The sequence below is a fragment of the Rhineura floridana genome, chromosome 9 (assembly GCF_030035675.1).
Source record: "Rhineura floridana isolate rRhiFlo1 chromosome 9, rRhiFlo1.hap2, whole genome shotgun sequence".
Classification (NCBI taxonomy): Eukaryota; Metazoa; Chordata; class Lepidosauria; order Squamata; family Rhineuridae; genus Rhineura; species Rhineura floridana.
Genome location: NC_084488.1, coordinates 124,078,810 through 124,094,431, shown reverse-complemented (window position 1 = coordinate 124,094,431; position 15,622 = coordinate 124,078,810). Strand labels below are relative to the sequence as shown.

The 15,622-nt window shown below is 40.6% G+C and overlaps 1 protein-coding gene across 1 annotated transcript in view; it reads left to right on the top strand.

The window, feature by feature from the left end:
• LOC133363698 (C-type lectin domain family 4 member F-like) overlaps positions 1–15,622 on the top strand; it is a 36,065-nt gene that overhangs the window by 1,197 nt on the left and 19,246 nt on the right. The window contains exon 2 of the mRNA XM_061582966.1: positions 14,643–14,750. Coding sequence (XP_061438950.1) covers positions 14,643–14,750 — 108 coding nt within the window. The remainder of the gene's footprint in view (positions 1–14,642; positions 14,751–15,622) is intronic.

Below are 15,622 nucleotides of genomic sequence, written 5' to 3'. Positions count from 1 at the left end.
TCGAGGGCATGCACACAAGCAGCTTGTCTGCGCCTATGGGCTGGAATTGCTTTTGAGATGTTTTTAAAGCTTTGTATTTTAAAACATGTTTTGTTTAATATGTTTTTAAAGATATATTGTTTTCATATGTTTTAAAAATCTTTTCTTTTAATATGCTTTAAAGCCTTTCGTTTTAAAGATGTTTTAGTGTTTTCATTTGCTTCCCTGAGCTCCTTCTAATCATTAAATAAATAAGTACATAGACCTCATGCTATGCATACAACCCCCTTTTCTGTTACATTTATGTGTCAACATTTTTGTACATCACCCCGGCATCTCTACTGAAGGGCGATATAAAAATATTTTAAACAAAACAAACAAGGTTCCCAAGCTCAATCTCTGGCATTTCCAGTTGAAACAGCCTCTCAAGCTGTGAGGCTGGTAAAGACCCCTGCTTGAGACCTTGAAGAGCTATTGCCTGTTGGGGTAGACAGTCCTAGACTTAGTGGATCAGGGTTCAAAGGCTACCTAACACAGGTTCACATGTTTATGTGTGTGTGTGTTAGGGTTGCCAGGTTCTTGGCCTGAGACTGATCCTGTATCTTTAGGAGAAGAGAAAGTCAGCCAAGTGCAGATGTTCTTGCAACTCTGTAATGGGAAAAACCACAAGGTGGAATTGTCCCTTCCCCCTGCACAACTTTTAAAGATACAGAAGACCTCTCGGAGGCCGGGCCTGGCAACCAATAGGTCTTTTTTATCTTTAAAAGTTGTGCAGGGGGAAGGGAGAATTCCACCTTGTGGTTTTTCCCATTACAGGGTTGCAAGAACACCTGCACTAGGCTGACTTTCTCTTTTCCTAAAGATACAGGATCAGTCTCAGGTCAAGAACCTGGCAACCCTAGTGTGTGTGTGCGTGGGCAAGTCCTCAGTTATTTATGGACAGGTTTCTAACAGCTCACCTTATCTGGATAAGACAGCCTGGCCACAATTAACCATGCTCTGGTAACCTCCTGTGTAGACCATTGCAATGCATGGGGCTACCTTTAAAAATGATCCAGAAGTTGTAACTGGCCGAGAACAGGGCTGCAAAATTATTCAGTGGGACTAGGGAGTTGAGCATATTACACCTGTGCTGTTGTCAGCTGCCCGGCAGCCCACTCCATTGCCAGACCTCATTTAAAGTGCTGTGTTTAATCTTCAAAACCCTAAATGGCTTTGAATGAGGCCAAAGAACCTCTTTCTCTCATATGTAGCTACCAGGACATTAAGATTTTATTTGGAGCCCCAGCTGAATGAAGGGAGATGGGTGGCTAGAGGGGAGGGGGGGCTTTTCAACAGTGGCACCCCAGTTATGGAACATCCTTCCCAGAGAGATTCACCTGGCACAATCCTTGGGGTCTCTTCAAAGCTTTCTGGTCACTCGGGCCTTTTAAATAACTCATTTAGCCTGTCCCTTTGTTTTAAAACCTGTATTTACTTTGGGGTAGAGGTGAACAGGGATGCCAGAGAATTCCACAGAAACAGAAGTGGAAGTTGCCAATGTTTGCTTATTCATCCCATGTCTGGAATGGAAATCAATCCAGCAAACATGATTGGTATTCACTGTCCTTGTTGCCTTGAGTGCACAAATGATAATATGATTGATTCTGTTTCTCCTGTTTGCATTGTGTTTCCTTTGTGTTGAAACGAATGGGGTGGAATAACGTAATGTAACTTACATAATTAACTACATACATTACATAAGTTATTCCCCTTCTGTGATGCACACCTTAACGTGGTGAGGGGGTTTCAGAGTGTCAAAGAAGACCAAGAGGCTAGACTCCTAGCAGGGGCACCCAAGATGGAATGGTCAGAGCTGAGACACCAGACTAAGATGCATTCAGACTCAGAGGAAGGCAATGGAAAACCACCTGTGAATACCTCTTACCATAAAAACCCTATGAACAGAGTACCCAAAATGCAACATGAGATAGAGCTAGAAGATGAGACTCCCAGGTCAGAAGGCACTCACCGAGCTACTGGGGAAGAACAAAGGACAAGTACGAGTAGCGCTGTGACTAATGACGCAGCTGGGTCAAAGCCAAAAGGAAGCCCAGAGGCTGATGCACACAGATGTGAGAGTCTGGAGTTGTACAATGTGTATAATAAGAACATGGAATGTGAGAAGCATAAACCAGGGAAAGTTAGAAATTGTCAAGCAAGAAATGGAACGTATCAATGTTACAATACTTGGTGTGAGTGAACTAAAATGGCCGGGAATGGGACATTTTCAATCAGGCAACTACAAAACATTTTATGCAGGAAATGAGAAATTAAGAAGAAATGAGGTTGCTCTAATAGTGAGAAGTGATGTAGCAAAAGCAATTAGGAGCTACAACGCAAGGTCTGAGGGACTGATATCAATGAGACTTAATGGGAAACCTATTAACATAACCATCATCCAAGTCTATGCTCCAACAGCAAACACAGAAGAAGAGGAAATGGAGAGATTTTATGCAGAAGTGCAGGAAGGAATTGATCACACACCAAAGTAGGATGCTCTGATAATCGTGGGGAACTGGAATGCAAAAGTAGGGAACAGAGAAGAACTAGAATGTGTGGGGAAATGGGGCTTAGGAGATAGAAATGAAGCAGGAGAAAGCGTTACTGAATTCTGTGAAGCCAATAATTTGTTTCTTGAAACCACACTGAGCAACAGAAAAGACGACTGTGCACGTGGACATCACCAAATGGTGAATATAGGAATCAAATTGATTTTATAATTGGAAGCAGAAGATGGAGAAGTTCCATACTTTCTGCAAAAACAAGACCAGGAGCAGACTGCGGTACAGATCATGAACTGGTAATATCGAAAATCAGAGTAAAGCTAAAGAAGAACAACAAAGCAATCATAATGCCAAATTACAATCTAAATAACATCCCAGAAGAATTTAAAGTTCAAATAAGAAACAGATTTGAAGCTTTAGATGTAGTGGATAGAGAACTTTAAACTTAGTGGATAGAGAACCAGAAGAACTATGGATTGGAGTCAGAGACATTATCAGGGAAGAATGCAAACAAACAAACACACAATGCCTCTAGTTAAAAAGAGAAAAGGACCTCAATGTATGACAGAAGAAACTCTTAAAATGGTTAAAGAGAGAAGGAAAGCAAAAGGAGATAGAAACATGGTCAGAACCCTTAATGCAATAATACAGTGACTAGTACGTAGGGACAAAGAGAACTACTACAATAATTATTGTACAGAAATAGAAGAGGATAATAAAAAAAGAACAAGAGCCCTATTCCAAAAGATTAGAGGAATGAAATGGAAATTTAAACCAAGAGTAGGGATGTTGAATAATCAACAGGAGAACACACTGACTGTCCAAGATAAAATAAAAGGAAGATGGAAGCAATACACTGAAGAACTATATTAAAAAATGCAAGGATACAAGGATGACAGATTCATTAACCGTAGGAGGAACAGTATGAAGGAACCGTATGAAGAAGAACCAGAAATTCTAGAATGTGAGGTGAAAGCTGCTCTTAAAATACTTGGAAGAAACAAATCACCAGGAATAGATGGCATACCAATAGAGTTGCTACAAGCTACTGAGACTGAATCAGTCCAAATTTTGACAAAAATTTGTCAAGAAATGTGGAAAACTAAACAATGGCCCACAGACTGGAAGTGTTCAATATACATCCTAATTCCAAAGAAAGGGGATCCCAGGGAATGCAGTAATTATCGAGCTATTGCCTTAATGTCCCATGCAAGTAAAGTAATGCTCAGGATTCTTACCATATATGGAGTGAGAAATGCCAGAAGTCCAAGCTGGATTTAGAAAGGGAAGAGGCACCAGAGATCATATCGCAAACATACGTTGGATAATGGAATGGAGCAAGGAATTTCAGAAGAAAATCACCCTGTGCTTTATAGACTACAGCAAAGCCTTTGACTGTGTAGATCACGAAAAACTATGGAATGCTTTAAGAGAAATGGGGGTGCCACAGCATCTGATTGTCTTGATGCACAACCTATACTCTGAACAAGAGGCTACTGTAAGGACAGAATATAGAGAAACCGATTGTGCATTTATGTTGCTTATGGTTTTATGTCTTATTTTATATTTAGATTTTTTTATATATATAAGTTATCCTGAAAACTTTATATTATCAGGTAGCATACAAATGTGGTGTCCCAAAATGTGTAGCTGGCTCAGTTGTCAATCTGGAAGTGAGCTTTTCTACACTAACAAACCTGGCTTGGAGCCAGGCTCCGTGTTATTGGATCTGCTGCTATACAGGGAAGCTGCAGATTTATATGTTCTTCTGACCCTGAAGGGCTTGTACATTTCTCCATGGAGAAAATTTCTGTCACAAAAGATCTCCTCACTTGGCTGTTCTGTTGCATAGCTGTGCAGGCTTAAGAGCTTACACATTAAGTTTTTGGCCAAGCAGAGAATTCTGGATACTGACAGACAGAATATGATAGCCCTGTCAAACTACTCCTACTCCCCTGTAGCCAGTGGTGTGCTGGTAAATATTTAACAACCAGCTCTCCGGGGGAAAAAAATCCAAGCCGGATTTAGAAAGGGAAGAGGCACCAGAGATCATATTGCAAGCATACGCTGGATAATGGAATGGACCAAGGAATTTCAGAAGAAAATCACCCTGTGCTTTACAGGTTACAGCAAAGTCTTTGATTGTGCAGATAACAAAAAACTACAGAACAGTTTTAAAAGAAATGGGGGTACCACAGTATCTGACTGTTCTGATGCACAACCTATACTCTGGACAAGAGGCTACTGTAAGGACAGAATATGGAGAAAACAATTGGTTCCCCATTGGAAAGGGTGTGAGACAGGGGTGTATTTTATCACCCTGTTTGTTTAATCTATATGCAGAACATATCATACGGAAAGCGGGATTGGCCCAAGATAAGGAGGTGTGAAAATTGAGGGAGAAATATCAGTAATTTAAGATATGTAGATGATACCATACTCTTAGCAGAAACCAGTAATGATCTGAAACGAAAGCTGATGAAAGTTAAAAGCACAAAAGCAGGACTACAGCTGAATGTCAAGACTAAAGTAATGACAACGGAAGATTTATGTAACTTTAAAGTTGACAACAAGGACATTGAACGTGTCAAGGTTATCAATACCTTGGCACAGTCATTAACCAAAATGGAGACAATAGTCAAGAAATCAGAAGAAGGCTAGGACTGGGGAGGGCAGTTATGAGAGAACTAGAAAAGGTCCTCAAATTCAAAGATGTATCACTGAACACTAAAGTCAGGATCATTCAGACCATGGTATTCCCGATCTCTATGTGTGGATGTAAAAGTTGGACAGTGAAAAAAGCAGATAAGAGAAAAATCAACTCCTTTGACATGTGGTGTTCGAGGAGTGCTTTGCGCATATCATGGAACGCGAAAAAGACAAATAATTGGGTGTTAGAACAAATTAAACCAAAACTATCACTAGAAGCTAAAATGATGAAACTGAGGTTGTCATACTTTGGACACATCATGAGAAGACATGATTCACTAGAAAAGACAATGATGCTGGGGAAAACAGAAGGGAGTAGAAAAAGAGGAAGGCCAAATAAGAGATGGATTGATTCCATAAAGGAAGCCACAGACCTGAACTTACAAGATCTGAACAGGGTGGTTCATGACAGATGCTCTTGGAGGTCGCTGATTCATAGGGTCTCCATAAGTCTAGTCGACTTGGAGGCACATAACAACAACAACCTCTTCAAAGTACTGATAAGCCTCTTGTTTTAATTAAAATAATAATTTTAAATCCTTGCTCTTATCACTAATGGGAGTTAATTATCTTGCATATGCCCATAGTAAATTTTCAGATACTTTCAGACCCTCAGCAATTTTCAAGTGGTCTATGTAGAAGAAACGTTTGGGAACCCCTGGTATAAGACATCTGCTTATGTCCCTATGCTGCTCTCACCCCTCATTCAGGTGCCTGGGATGCATGTGTGTGGACATACCTCCTTACAATTATGGAAAGTGATTCTTAATAATAAGTCTCCAGACACAAAGTTACATAGGTATTTATCAGTAGAAAATTCAGAAGTGCAGAGTCGCTTCATGATAGTTGCCGCCACATACACCCTTTTTTGCTCCTGGATTAAGAACGAGATCTTTGTTAATGCATTCTCTCACAACAACAAACATCTCTAGGAGCCAATCAGCATGTAAGTGGAGAGCGTTAGCAACTGAGAAGAGTCTTCTCAGTGGCTGACTCACCTCCTTTCACTCTGATTGTCTCCAATCAGCAGAAAAGGCAAGGAAGCATATTAGAAGACTCTTCTCAGTGACTAACACACTCCCTTTTCATGCTGATTGTAGGATGCTTGGAGACATAGGGACCCGGCTCCCAAAAAAGCAGAGGGACTAAGACCCCCTGGGCGACTACCCTCCTGGTGCTTATGGACTTAACTGTAAAATATTTTGTGACGTGCAAGTTCGATATTATTTATTAAGTGTGTTTAGGATTACACTGATGGCATTCGCAAATATGTACTTTCACACAGACTTTGGTTTTCCATAACACAATGTTTGTCTAAGCCTCCACACTGGGGGGGGGCACTACTTGCACACCCCTTCCATAAGAACATCAAAGTTGGATACACACCTGAATCAAGACCCAGACAAAAGGGCACTCAAAACAAAAAGATAATTATAGTGGCTGAGTAGATCTTGTACAGTGGTTATACTGACTGGGCAGCCACTGTCCAGATTTTACAAAATACTTTTTCCTTTACAAAGATTAAATTTCTGTGTATGAAAAAGTAATATATGAAGTGGTCTCAATAGTGAGAAAAGTAAACAAGTGAATGGTGATCCAAATGTCTTTTATTCTCACAATATGAAGCTAGCTGCCAGATGATGTATCACCTTCCCTACGCATGCAGCGTAGACTGAAAAAACCGCACCCAAGCCACCATTCAATACGTGCATGTGTTCTTTCCAACATGAATCTACAGGTCTCAAAAAGTAATGTATAACAAAGTCCTCAAACACCTTATAACATGCCTCAAACATGGTCTCTTGTTCTACCAGCATGCCTTCACACCATCACTTTGCCAAAACATAAGGATAGGTAAATTGCTTTTAGGGAGGTTCACAATTATGATTTCCTATTTATTTAATCTAAAAATATTTAAAATACATAAAAACAGCCAGGGGAAGATATTGGATAAATATAAATTAAATACAAATAAAAAGGGGGGTGTGAAGAGACCTTAAATGTGCTACGGAGAACCATGACCACCCCCAGGAAGAAGGGCACACTTAAAACGTAGAGGAAAAAATCATCTACAACCATAGTGTGAAATCAAATACTTATTGGGACACAGTATGAAGAAATATTTATATAAACATGACTATCAAATATGTTTATGAATTACACAATCTGTAAATATATTTATAGTGCAATCTGATGTTTGTTTACTCAGAAGCAAGTCCTAATGTATTCAATGGGGCTTACTCAAACTGGGAAGTGTGCAGAGAACTACAGCCTCAAGTGATAAGGAACTTGTTTTTTCAACTTGTTCTTTTAAGTTGAGACCTTATCCCAGTCTGAGTCTGTGTTGGAATTGCTTTTTAATATTTTTAAGCCTTTTCTTTTTTTAAAAAAGATGTTTTTTAAAGCTTTTAAAAATATTTTCAAAGATGTTTTAATATATTTTAAAGCCTGTCTTTTATGATGTTTTAAAGTCCGTTTAGTGCTTGTGTTTGCCGCCCTGGGCTCCTACTGGGAGGAAGGGCGAGATATAAATCAAATAATAAATAAATAAACTTCATTCACCCAATCCAAAATTCAGAATTATGCCTCTTTAGGCTGTTTTCCAGCTGTTTATTCTTGCTTTATGGTTATTGGATTTTAAAGGGATTTATTTCTTATTGTGAGTTGCCTTGGTTTCCCAACCCTACCTCACAGGGTTGTTGGAAAGACTCCACACACACACACACACACACACACACACACACACACACACACACACACACACACACACACATACTGCAGATGTGTAAATACATACAGCCAATATAATAGTTTATTGTCAAACCAGTTGGTCATTGCAGAAAAATCAGTATTAGTTTTTTAAAAAATCAGTATTAGTTCCCTACAGAATAAAAACTGTAGAAGGGACCCATTAGGACTTCCCAGGAGGATCCCTCCGCCTGTGCTGCCTCTGAGACGGGCTCCCGTCTTGGATGAAACTTATCCAGTTTTAAATTCAGTCAGAAGGGTTTTTTCTGACTGGGGATGATTTCTTCCGGATAAGGAAGAAGCGTGAGATCTGCCACATAGTTTTGTTTTGATTGTTGGAGCCTGGAATTCGTCAGAATTGTCTGTCTTCCAGCAGTTCAGACAGAGCGAGGATTTTATGCTAGCTCAGCTGGATAAGTGACCCGTTTTTTTTTAACGGACTAGCAGGCAAACCTCCTGTCTACATTTATCATTTTCTTATCTATATAGCTAAAGAGATTTGTCAAAGTAACAGCAATTAAGATAACCTAGATGAGGTAAGACTTTCCTTCTTTATTTACGGAACTAAGGGGGAAGAAAATATAAATAGCTTATCTTTTTTTTTTATTATTGCAAAAAGCTGACATGGAAAATTGCGTTTTAAAGATTACAATGGATGAGAGCTTTCTGATTGGGAGAGATAAGAAATCTATTTGATTTACAAGACTTTTGTGTAATATATATAAGGGACTATTTTTTCTGATCTACTTTTTTGTTGTTGTTGTTGACGAATCTGCCCATTCTCTCTGCTACTAGTTATTTGAACGCTGTGAACTAAAAGCTGTTTTTGCACTTCTGGACATTTAAGAGATAAGGACTGTCTAGCATGTGACGTTAGTTGGTTGGAAAGATTAACTCCTTTGTAACTGGATAAAGAAATAAACTGCTCTTTGCTTGGGACATTGAAAATTGAAGGAGTTTTGTTCTTTTGGTTTTAAGAATGGCAATTAAGAAGATCATGGATGTACAAGAAGGGACTTTATTTCTAGACATGCTTCAGAAAATAATGGATGGGATTAACTCAATAAAACAAGAACTGAGAAATAATAGACAAGCGTGGAGAACTGAATTTCATGAAATGAGACAGGAGCTGAAAGAAACTCAGGATTCTATGAGAAAGGAGAATAAAGATAGATCTGGAAAACAAAAAAAGGATGAAAGAGAAATTAAAGGCAAGGTTCAATCTATGGAGATTGGCTTAAATATGGACATGAAAAAAGATTTGGATTTCCTGCTTGTGACGGATCCTGGAGATAAATATTACAGTTTGGAATACAGCACTGTCTCTGAAGGAATTGAAGAGATTGGAGATAAAGATATTATCGGTTCAAAAAAATTCCTGGACTGGAAGGATTTGATGGAACTTGAAATGGAGAAAGTTATAGAATTAATCCCTGTTTTGTGTCAATGGAAAAACCTTCAAGAAATGTACTAGTGTATCATGTGGAAAAGAGGAGCAGAGATGCTGCTTTGAAACAATACTTCAGTGTTACGTTTGGATTTGATGGTAAGAAAATATCTGTGATGGAGGAAATTCCTATCAGACTTTTATTATATGACTATGACAGCAAGATTTTTGGGTGCGTAAAGATGGAAGATGGACCCAATATGGATAATGACAGAAGAGCGATTTGAAACTACTGGACTCAGTAGATTTGATGAGTTGGATTAATTGACATGTTTATTTAGAAAAAAAAATTGATTGACATATATCTCAAGGATTGGAAACTTCTCTTTGACTTTTTGTGGAAGATTAAAATGATATGATGTTAATGAGATTTGAAACCAACTAAGATAACCGCTGGAGGAAGGTGATTTTATAATCTATTAAGAGATAGGTCTGTTATATATTATAGATTTATAGTTGAATTATAGTGTTTTGAAATTACTGGATTTAGTAGATTTGATGAGCTGGATTAATTGGCATGTTTATTTAGAAAAAAAATTGATTGATATATATCTCAAGGATTGGAAACTTCTCTTTGACTTTTTGTGGAATATTAAAATGATATGATGTTAATGAGATTTGAAACCAACTAAGATAACCGCTGGAGGAAGGTGATTTTATAATATATTAAGAGATAGGTTTGTTATATATTATAGATTTATAGCTGAACTATGACAAATCGGAAGTCAATATTTTTATATATATGTATTTTTTTTGTATTGTATTAGTTATTGATTTGTGTTGTTTTCTTTTTGTATTATTTTGGTTTTGAAAATTAGAATAAAAATTAATTGAAAAAAAAAAAAAGAAGGGACCCATTAGAATGGTCCGCCCCAGGAGACTGATGGATCCGGTTGGTTTCCTATCAGCTCTTGGGGAATTCCCTGTCTCCCAAGTAAGTGATTCTGTAGACACCCTGGTCAAATTCTGGAACAGTTCAATGACCAGGGCCGTTGACACAATCGCTCCTGAGCGTCCCCTTGTGCGTTCCAGAGCAAAACCGGCCCCATGGTTTTCCAACGAGCTGATGGCGATGAAACACACTCGTCGGGGTCTAGAGCGACGGTGGCGGAAAACTCGGAATGAATCTGACCGACTTGTTGTTAAAGAATTTTCGAAAACCTATTCGATTACAAGACGATCTACGCAAAAGGCCTTTTTTACGGCTTCTATTTCATCAGCAGTTAATCAGCCGGCTGAACTATTCCGAGTGGTTAAAAATTTGCTTAACCCTATTCATCCTGAGGACAACGTGGATTTGTCTTCAACCCGTTGTCAAGAATTTGCCTTTTATTTTGCAAATAAGGTCGATCAGATCTGCTCCGACTTAGAAGCCAATCTTGATGCAGTCTCTAAGGATGTACCTTCGGCCTCTGTCTGTCCAATTAAGATGGATTCCTTTCAACTTGCTCAACCTGGAGATATAGACAGCCTCCTTGGAGGAATGAGACCTACCACCTGTCCGCTTGATCCTTGTCCCTCCTGGATCATTAAACAAGCCAGAGGGGGCCTGGCTGAATGGGTCTGTGGAGTAGTCAATGCCTGTCTTCAACAAGGCTCCCTGCCAGGATGCCTGAAAGAGGCGTTTGTGAGACCATTACTGAAAAAACCCTCCTTAGACCCATTATGTTTGGGTAATTATCGACCGGGTTATGGAGCGGGTGGTGACTAGTCAACTTCAACGGTTCCTAGTGGAAATGGATTATCTCGATCCATTCCAATCTGGTTTCAGACCTGGCCATGGGACCGAAACAGCTTTGGTCGCCTTGGTGGATGACCTTCGAAGGGAATTAGACAGGGGGAGTGTGTCCCTGTTGGTTCTCCTGGATCTCTCGGCAGCCTTTGATACCATCGACCATGGTATCCTTCTGGATCGCCTATCCAGGATGGGGCTTCAGGGTACTGTTTTATGTTGGCTCCGCTCCTTCCTGGAGGGTCGAACCCAGAAAGTAATACTCAGAGACTCCTGCTCAGCCCCCTGGCCTTTGACCTGCGGGGTTCCACAGGGTTCTATTTTGTCTCCTTTGTTATTTAACATCTATATGAAGCCGCTGGGTGAGGTCATCCGGAGGTTTGGAGTTCGTTACCATCAATATGCAGATGACACCCAGCTTTACTTCTCCTTTCCTCCTGATGCCAAGGAAGCCGTTCGACCCCTGAACCAGTGCCTGTCCTCAGTGATGGATTGGATGAAGGTGAACAAGTTGAAATTAAATCCAGACAAGACAGAAATGCTCTTCGTCAGTCGTGGGGCCAAACTAGAAACGTGGAATGTACCTGTGTTAGACGGGGTTACACTCCCCCTGAAGACTCAAGTCCGCAGCTTGGGTGTGCTTCTGGATTCGGCTTTGAACCTGGAAGCTCAGGTTTCTGCTGTGTCCAGGAGCGCTTTTGCCCAGTTAAGACTGGTTCGCCAGCTTCGCCCGTTTTTAGAGATGTCTGATCTGACGAAGGTAACTCACGCCCTAGTTACATCCCGGCTTGACTACTGCAACACACTCTACGTGGGGCTGCCTTTGAAGACAGTTCGGAAGCTTAAATTGGTTCAACGTGCAGCAGTAAGAATGCTGACAGGGGCTGACATTCGTGCCCATACAACCCCCCTGTTGCAACAGCTCCACTGGTTGCCAATTTGCTTCCGGACTCAATTCAAGGTGCTGGTGTTGTCCTTTAAAGCCCTTCACGGCTTGGGCCCTGTCTATCTGTCCGATCGGTTGTCTTCTTATGAACCCCCCCATTCTCTCAGGTCCTCCGATAATTCGCTCCTTAGGATACCCTCAACCTCACAAGTTCATCTTTCAGGAACCAGAGACAGGGCGTTCTCTGTTATCGCCCCTAGACTCTGGAATTCCCTGCCAATAGAGGTCCGGTCGGCCTCCTTGCTTCCGGCATTCCGTCGCCAGGTCAAGACATTCCTTTTCCGTCTTGCATTTAACCTGGACTGAGGAATAGGAAATCTCTTGACCATGAGAGATTATGGAGTAATTATGTGTTTATTGTATTGTATACAGTTTTTACTATTTTAATCTTATCTTATAAGTTTGTATCTATGGTGTATGTCTTGCTTTTATAAGGTATTCTCGGTCTATGTTCTTTTATATAGAGTTGTCCGCCGCTCTGAGCTTTCCAGAAAGATAGAGCGGCATAGAAATGTTTTAAATAAATAAATAAATAAAATATCTGCCTACTTGCTTTAAAATAGGTCTGGAGAGGAACAGAAAGAGTTAGAACACAAACACAATTCTTTTTTACATTCACTCAAAAGTCCCATTAATTTACAGCACATTCATAACCATGTCTACTCGAAAGTAAGTCCTATTGAATTCAATGGGATTTACTCTGGGCATATGGGATTAGCATGCTTTTAGCCCCACAAAAGCAAGTATTGGGAATGTTTTGAAAACACTGCCCAGGATCTGACTCCTGCACACAAGAAAGAGGAAGAAAACCTGAAATGTATATACTTACCCAATTTATGAGATTTTCAGATAAACGGGGGCGGGGGCACCACCATTTTCTGGCATTGCAATGAGGTTTTCTAGACACTGCCCAGGTCAACCAAACTGGCTTCATACTGATTGGCTGCAATCCTGAATGGGTGGGGTTAGACTGAGCTATGAAGTGCTATACAGTAGGGCCCCACTTCCCGGCACTCTGCTTCCCAGCGTTCCGCTAATGCGGCGGCTTTCCTCCCCTCTTTTAAAGCCAATTTTGCCACTTTTGCAACATTTTGCATCATTTTTGCATCATTTTCGTGCGACGCGCCCCATTAAAGTCAATGGGGTTCCGCTTTACGGCGATTTCCGCTTTACGGCGGGGGTCCAGAACGGAACCCGCCATATAAGCGGGGCCCTACTGTACAGGACAGATTTGTTTTAAAAAAAGATTTAACAGTCGGGGGTGGCTGACTTTTTTATGTATATCTCAAGAACCAGACCACCTAGAAACTTTTTTTAAAAAAATTAAAGCTGAGAATCCGGGCCACCTAAGGGGTTAAACGGGCGCTGGGTGGCATGCAAAGAATCTGGGTAAAACCTGGCTAACCGGGCAATATGGCAACCCTAACTACAACTCCCATCAGCCCCAGCCAGCATGGCCACTGGATTGGGCTGATGGGAGTTGCAGTTCAAGCAAGTAACTTTTCTAAGCTCTGCCCAGAAGCCCATGCTTCTGGCACATGTCTTTCATCCACCAATCAGAGGAGCAGAAGAGTTCCCCTGCTCCCTCTGTTAACAAATGGCTCGCAAAATTGTCAAAACTTTAACAATCGGCTCTCGCGAGCCCATACAAGCCGGCTCCAGCACACCTCTTCCTGTAGCCCTAGGACTAAATGTTCCCCCAGCAAAGAATGTGCCCTTTATTTCGGCAAGTTATCTGTGCCAAAGTATAGGAGAGCATTTTTTCTGGCTAGAGTTAATGCCTTGCCCTCTCTGATGATGGCACACCTCATGATCAGAGACTGTGTCCATGCGGTTCTGGTGCTGTGGAGTCTATAGTACACCTGCTTTTGTACTGTAATTTTTGTACTGTAATGCTTGATCGCATTCTTTTAAGCCTTTTAAGATGAGACCTATCCCAGTCTGCGTCTGTGTTGGAATTGCTTTTTAATATGTTCTTAAACCTTTTTTAAAATGTTTTTAATCTTAGAAGATGTTTTGAAAGCTTTTTTTAAGAAATGATTTTAAAGATGTTTTGTTTTAATGTGTTTTAAAGTTTGTTTTTATAATGTTTTAAAGTTTTTAGTGCTTTCGTTTGCCACCCTGGGCTCCTGCCGGGAGGAAGGGCGGGATATAAATCAAATAATAATATTAATAACAATAACAATAACAACAACAACAACAACAACAATAATAATAATTCTGTAATAGTTTCCTGGTCGAGCTGATGTAGTTCTTTTGAAAGTATGTTTAAACTGTATTGGTCCCTACGTCATTTTAAATGTTGCCAAATTTGTAAGCATTGTTATTGACACTAGAGCTAAAATGCTTGCCAATTAGCAGTTTATAGCGCAACCGGTTTTAATTTATACAGCAACTGGTTTTAGTGTTTGGTCAATTGTTTGTAATGGTCGCTGGATCAATAAACATATCTGAAGCATAATTAATGTCATTAATAAGTAAATAAATAAAATTAGCTAGGAATCTCAGCACTCTTCCTTGTCTTAACAACTTTAGATATCTCGCTGATATCAGAAGGTAAGAACCCGCTTGAACAGACATTGAGAAAACTAAAGACCACTATGTCAGAGGCACTGAGGAATCCCAAGATCAATTACTATAATCGTAAGTGAAAGGGAAATACTGAATTTCTGACTGGTTTAGAAAAAGATGCCCATTTTATCATCTCTGAAGGCAGGAGAGAAAATGGAAGAGTCCTTGAAGCTGCAGCAGGTGTGTGATTTTCATCAGGACCACAGCACACTGGGAGGGGAGGATTAACCCTTCTCTCCCCAGCTGGATCTAGTGAAAATTGTGGCACGGGTGGTGATTTTCATTGAGGATGCAGCTGGAAGAGAAAGTGTTAATCTTCCCCTTGCCATGCACTGGGCGAGCATGTCCATGCACCAAATCCCCAAAAGCCTCTGCTAGACTTACAGTATTACTCCCTCAATATGGTTATATAACACACATATTTTAATAAATCTTTATACCGGTTGACTGATGTGCTTTGGCTCTGTTGCGAGGGCATAGTCCTTCCTGCTTTTCTGTTCTGATTACTGATGGGTGCAGGTAGCCATCCTTTTTGGCATGGCCACTTTTTCTTCATTTCCCTCCCCGTGCTGGATGGGTTGCTTGGAAGACACAGGATTTGGTGGTCGAGAGACATTGTGGATGTGATACTGAGGCAGCAAGCCAGAAGTCATATTCATGCCCTCAGAAGAATGTGTGACTGGGGAAGGGGAGTGAGCATGCACATGCCACCCTGCTGTAAATTCCCCTGTGCATTATGGGCATGACATGTCATCCCCAACCCTTTCCCTGTGAGGCAGAAAGGTCTGACTGGGGCTTGTAATGTGCATTCGGCTGACTGTGCTTGCAAACTGCCAGATCGGTACACAATAAGACCACTCTCATCCATGACTTGATTGTGGATGAAGGTGCTGATTTGGTGTGCATTACTGAGCCCTGGGTGGGTGAGCTTGGTGGAGTTGATC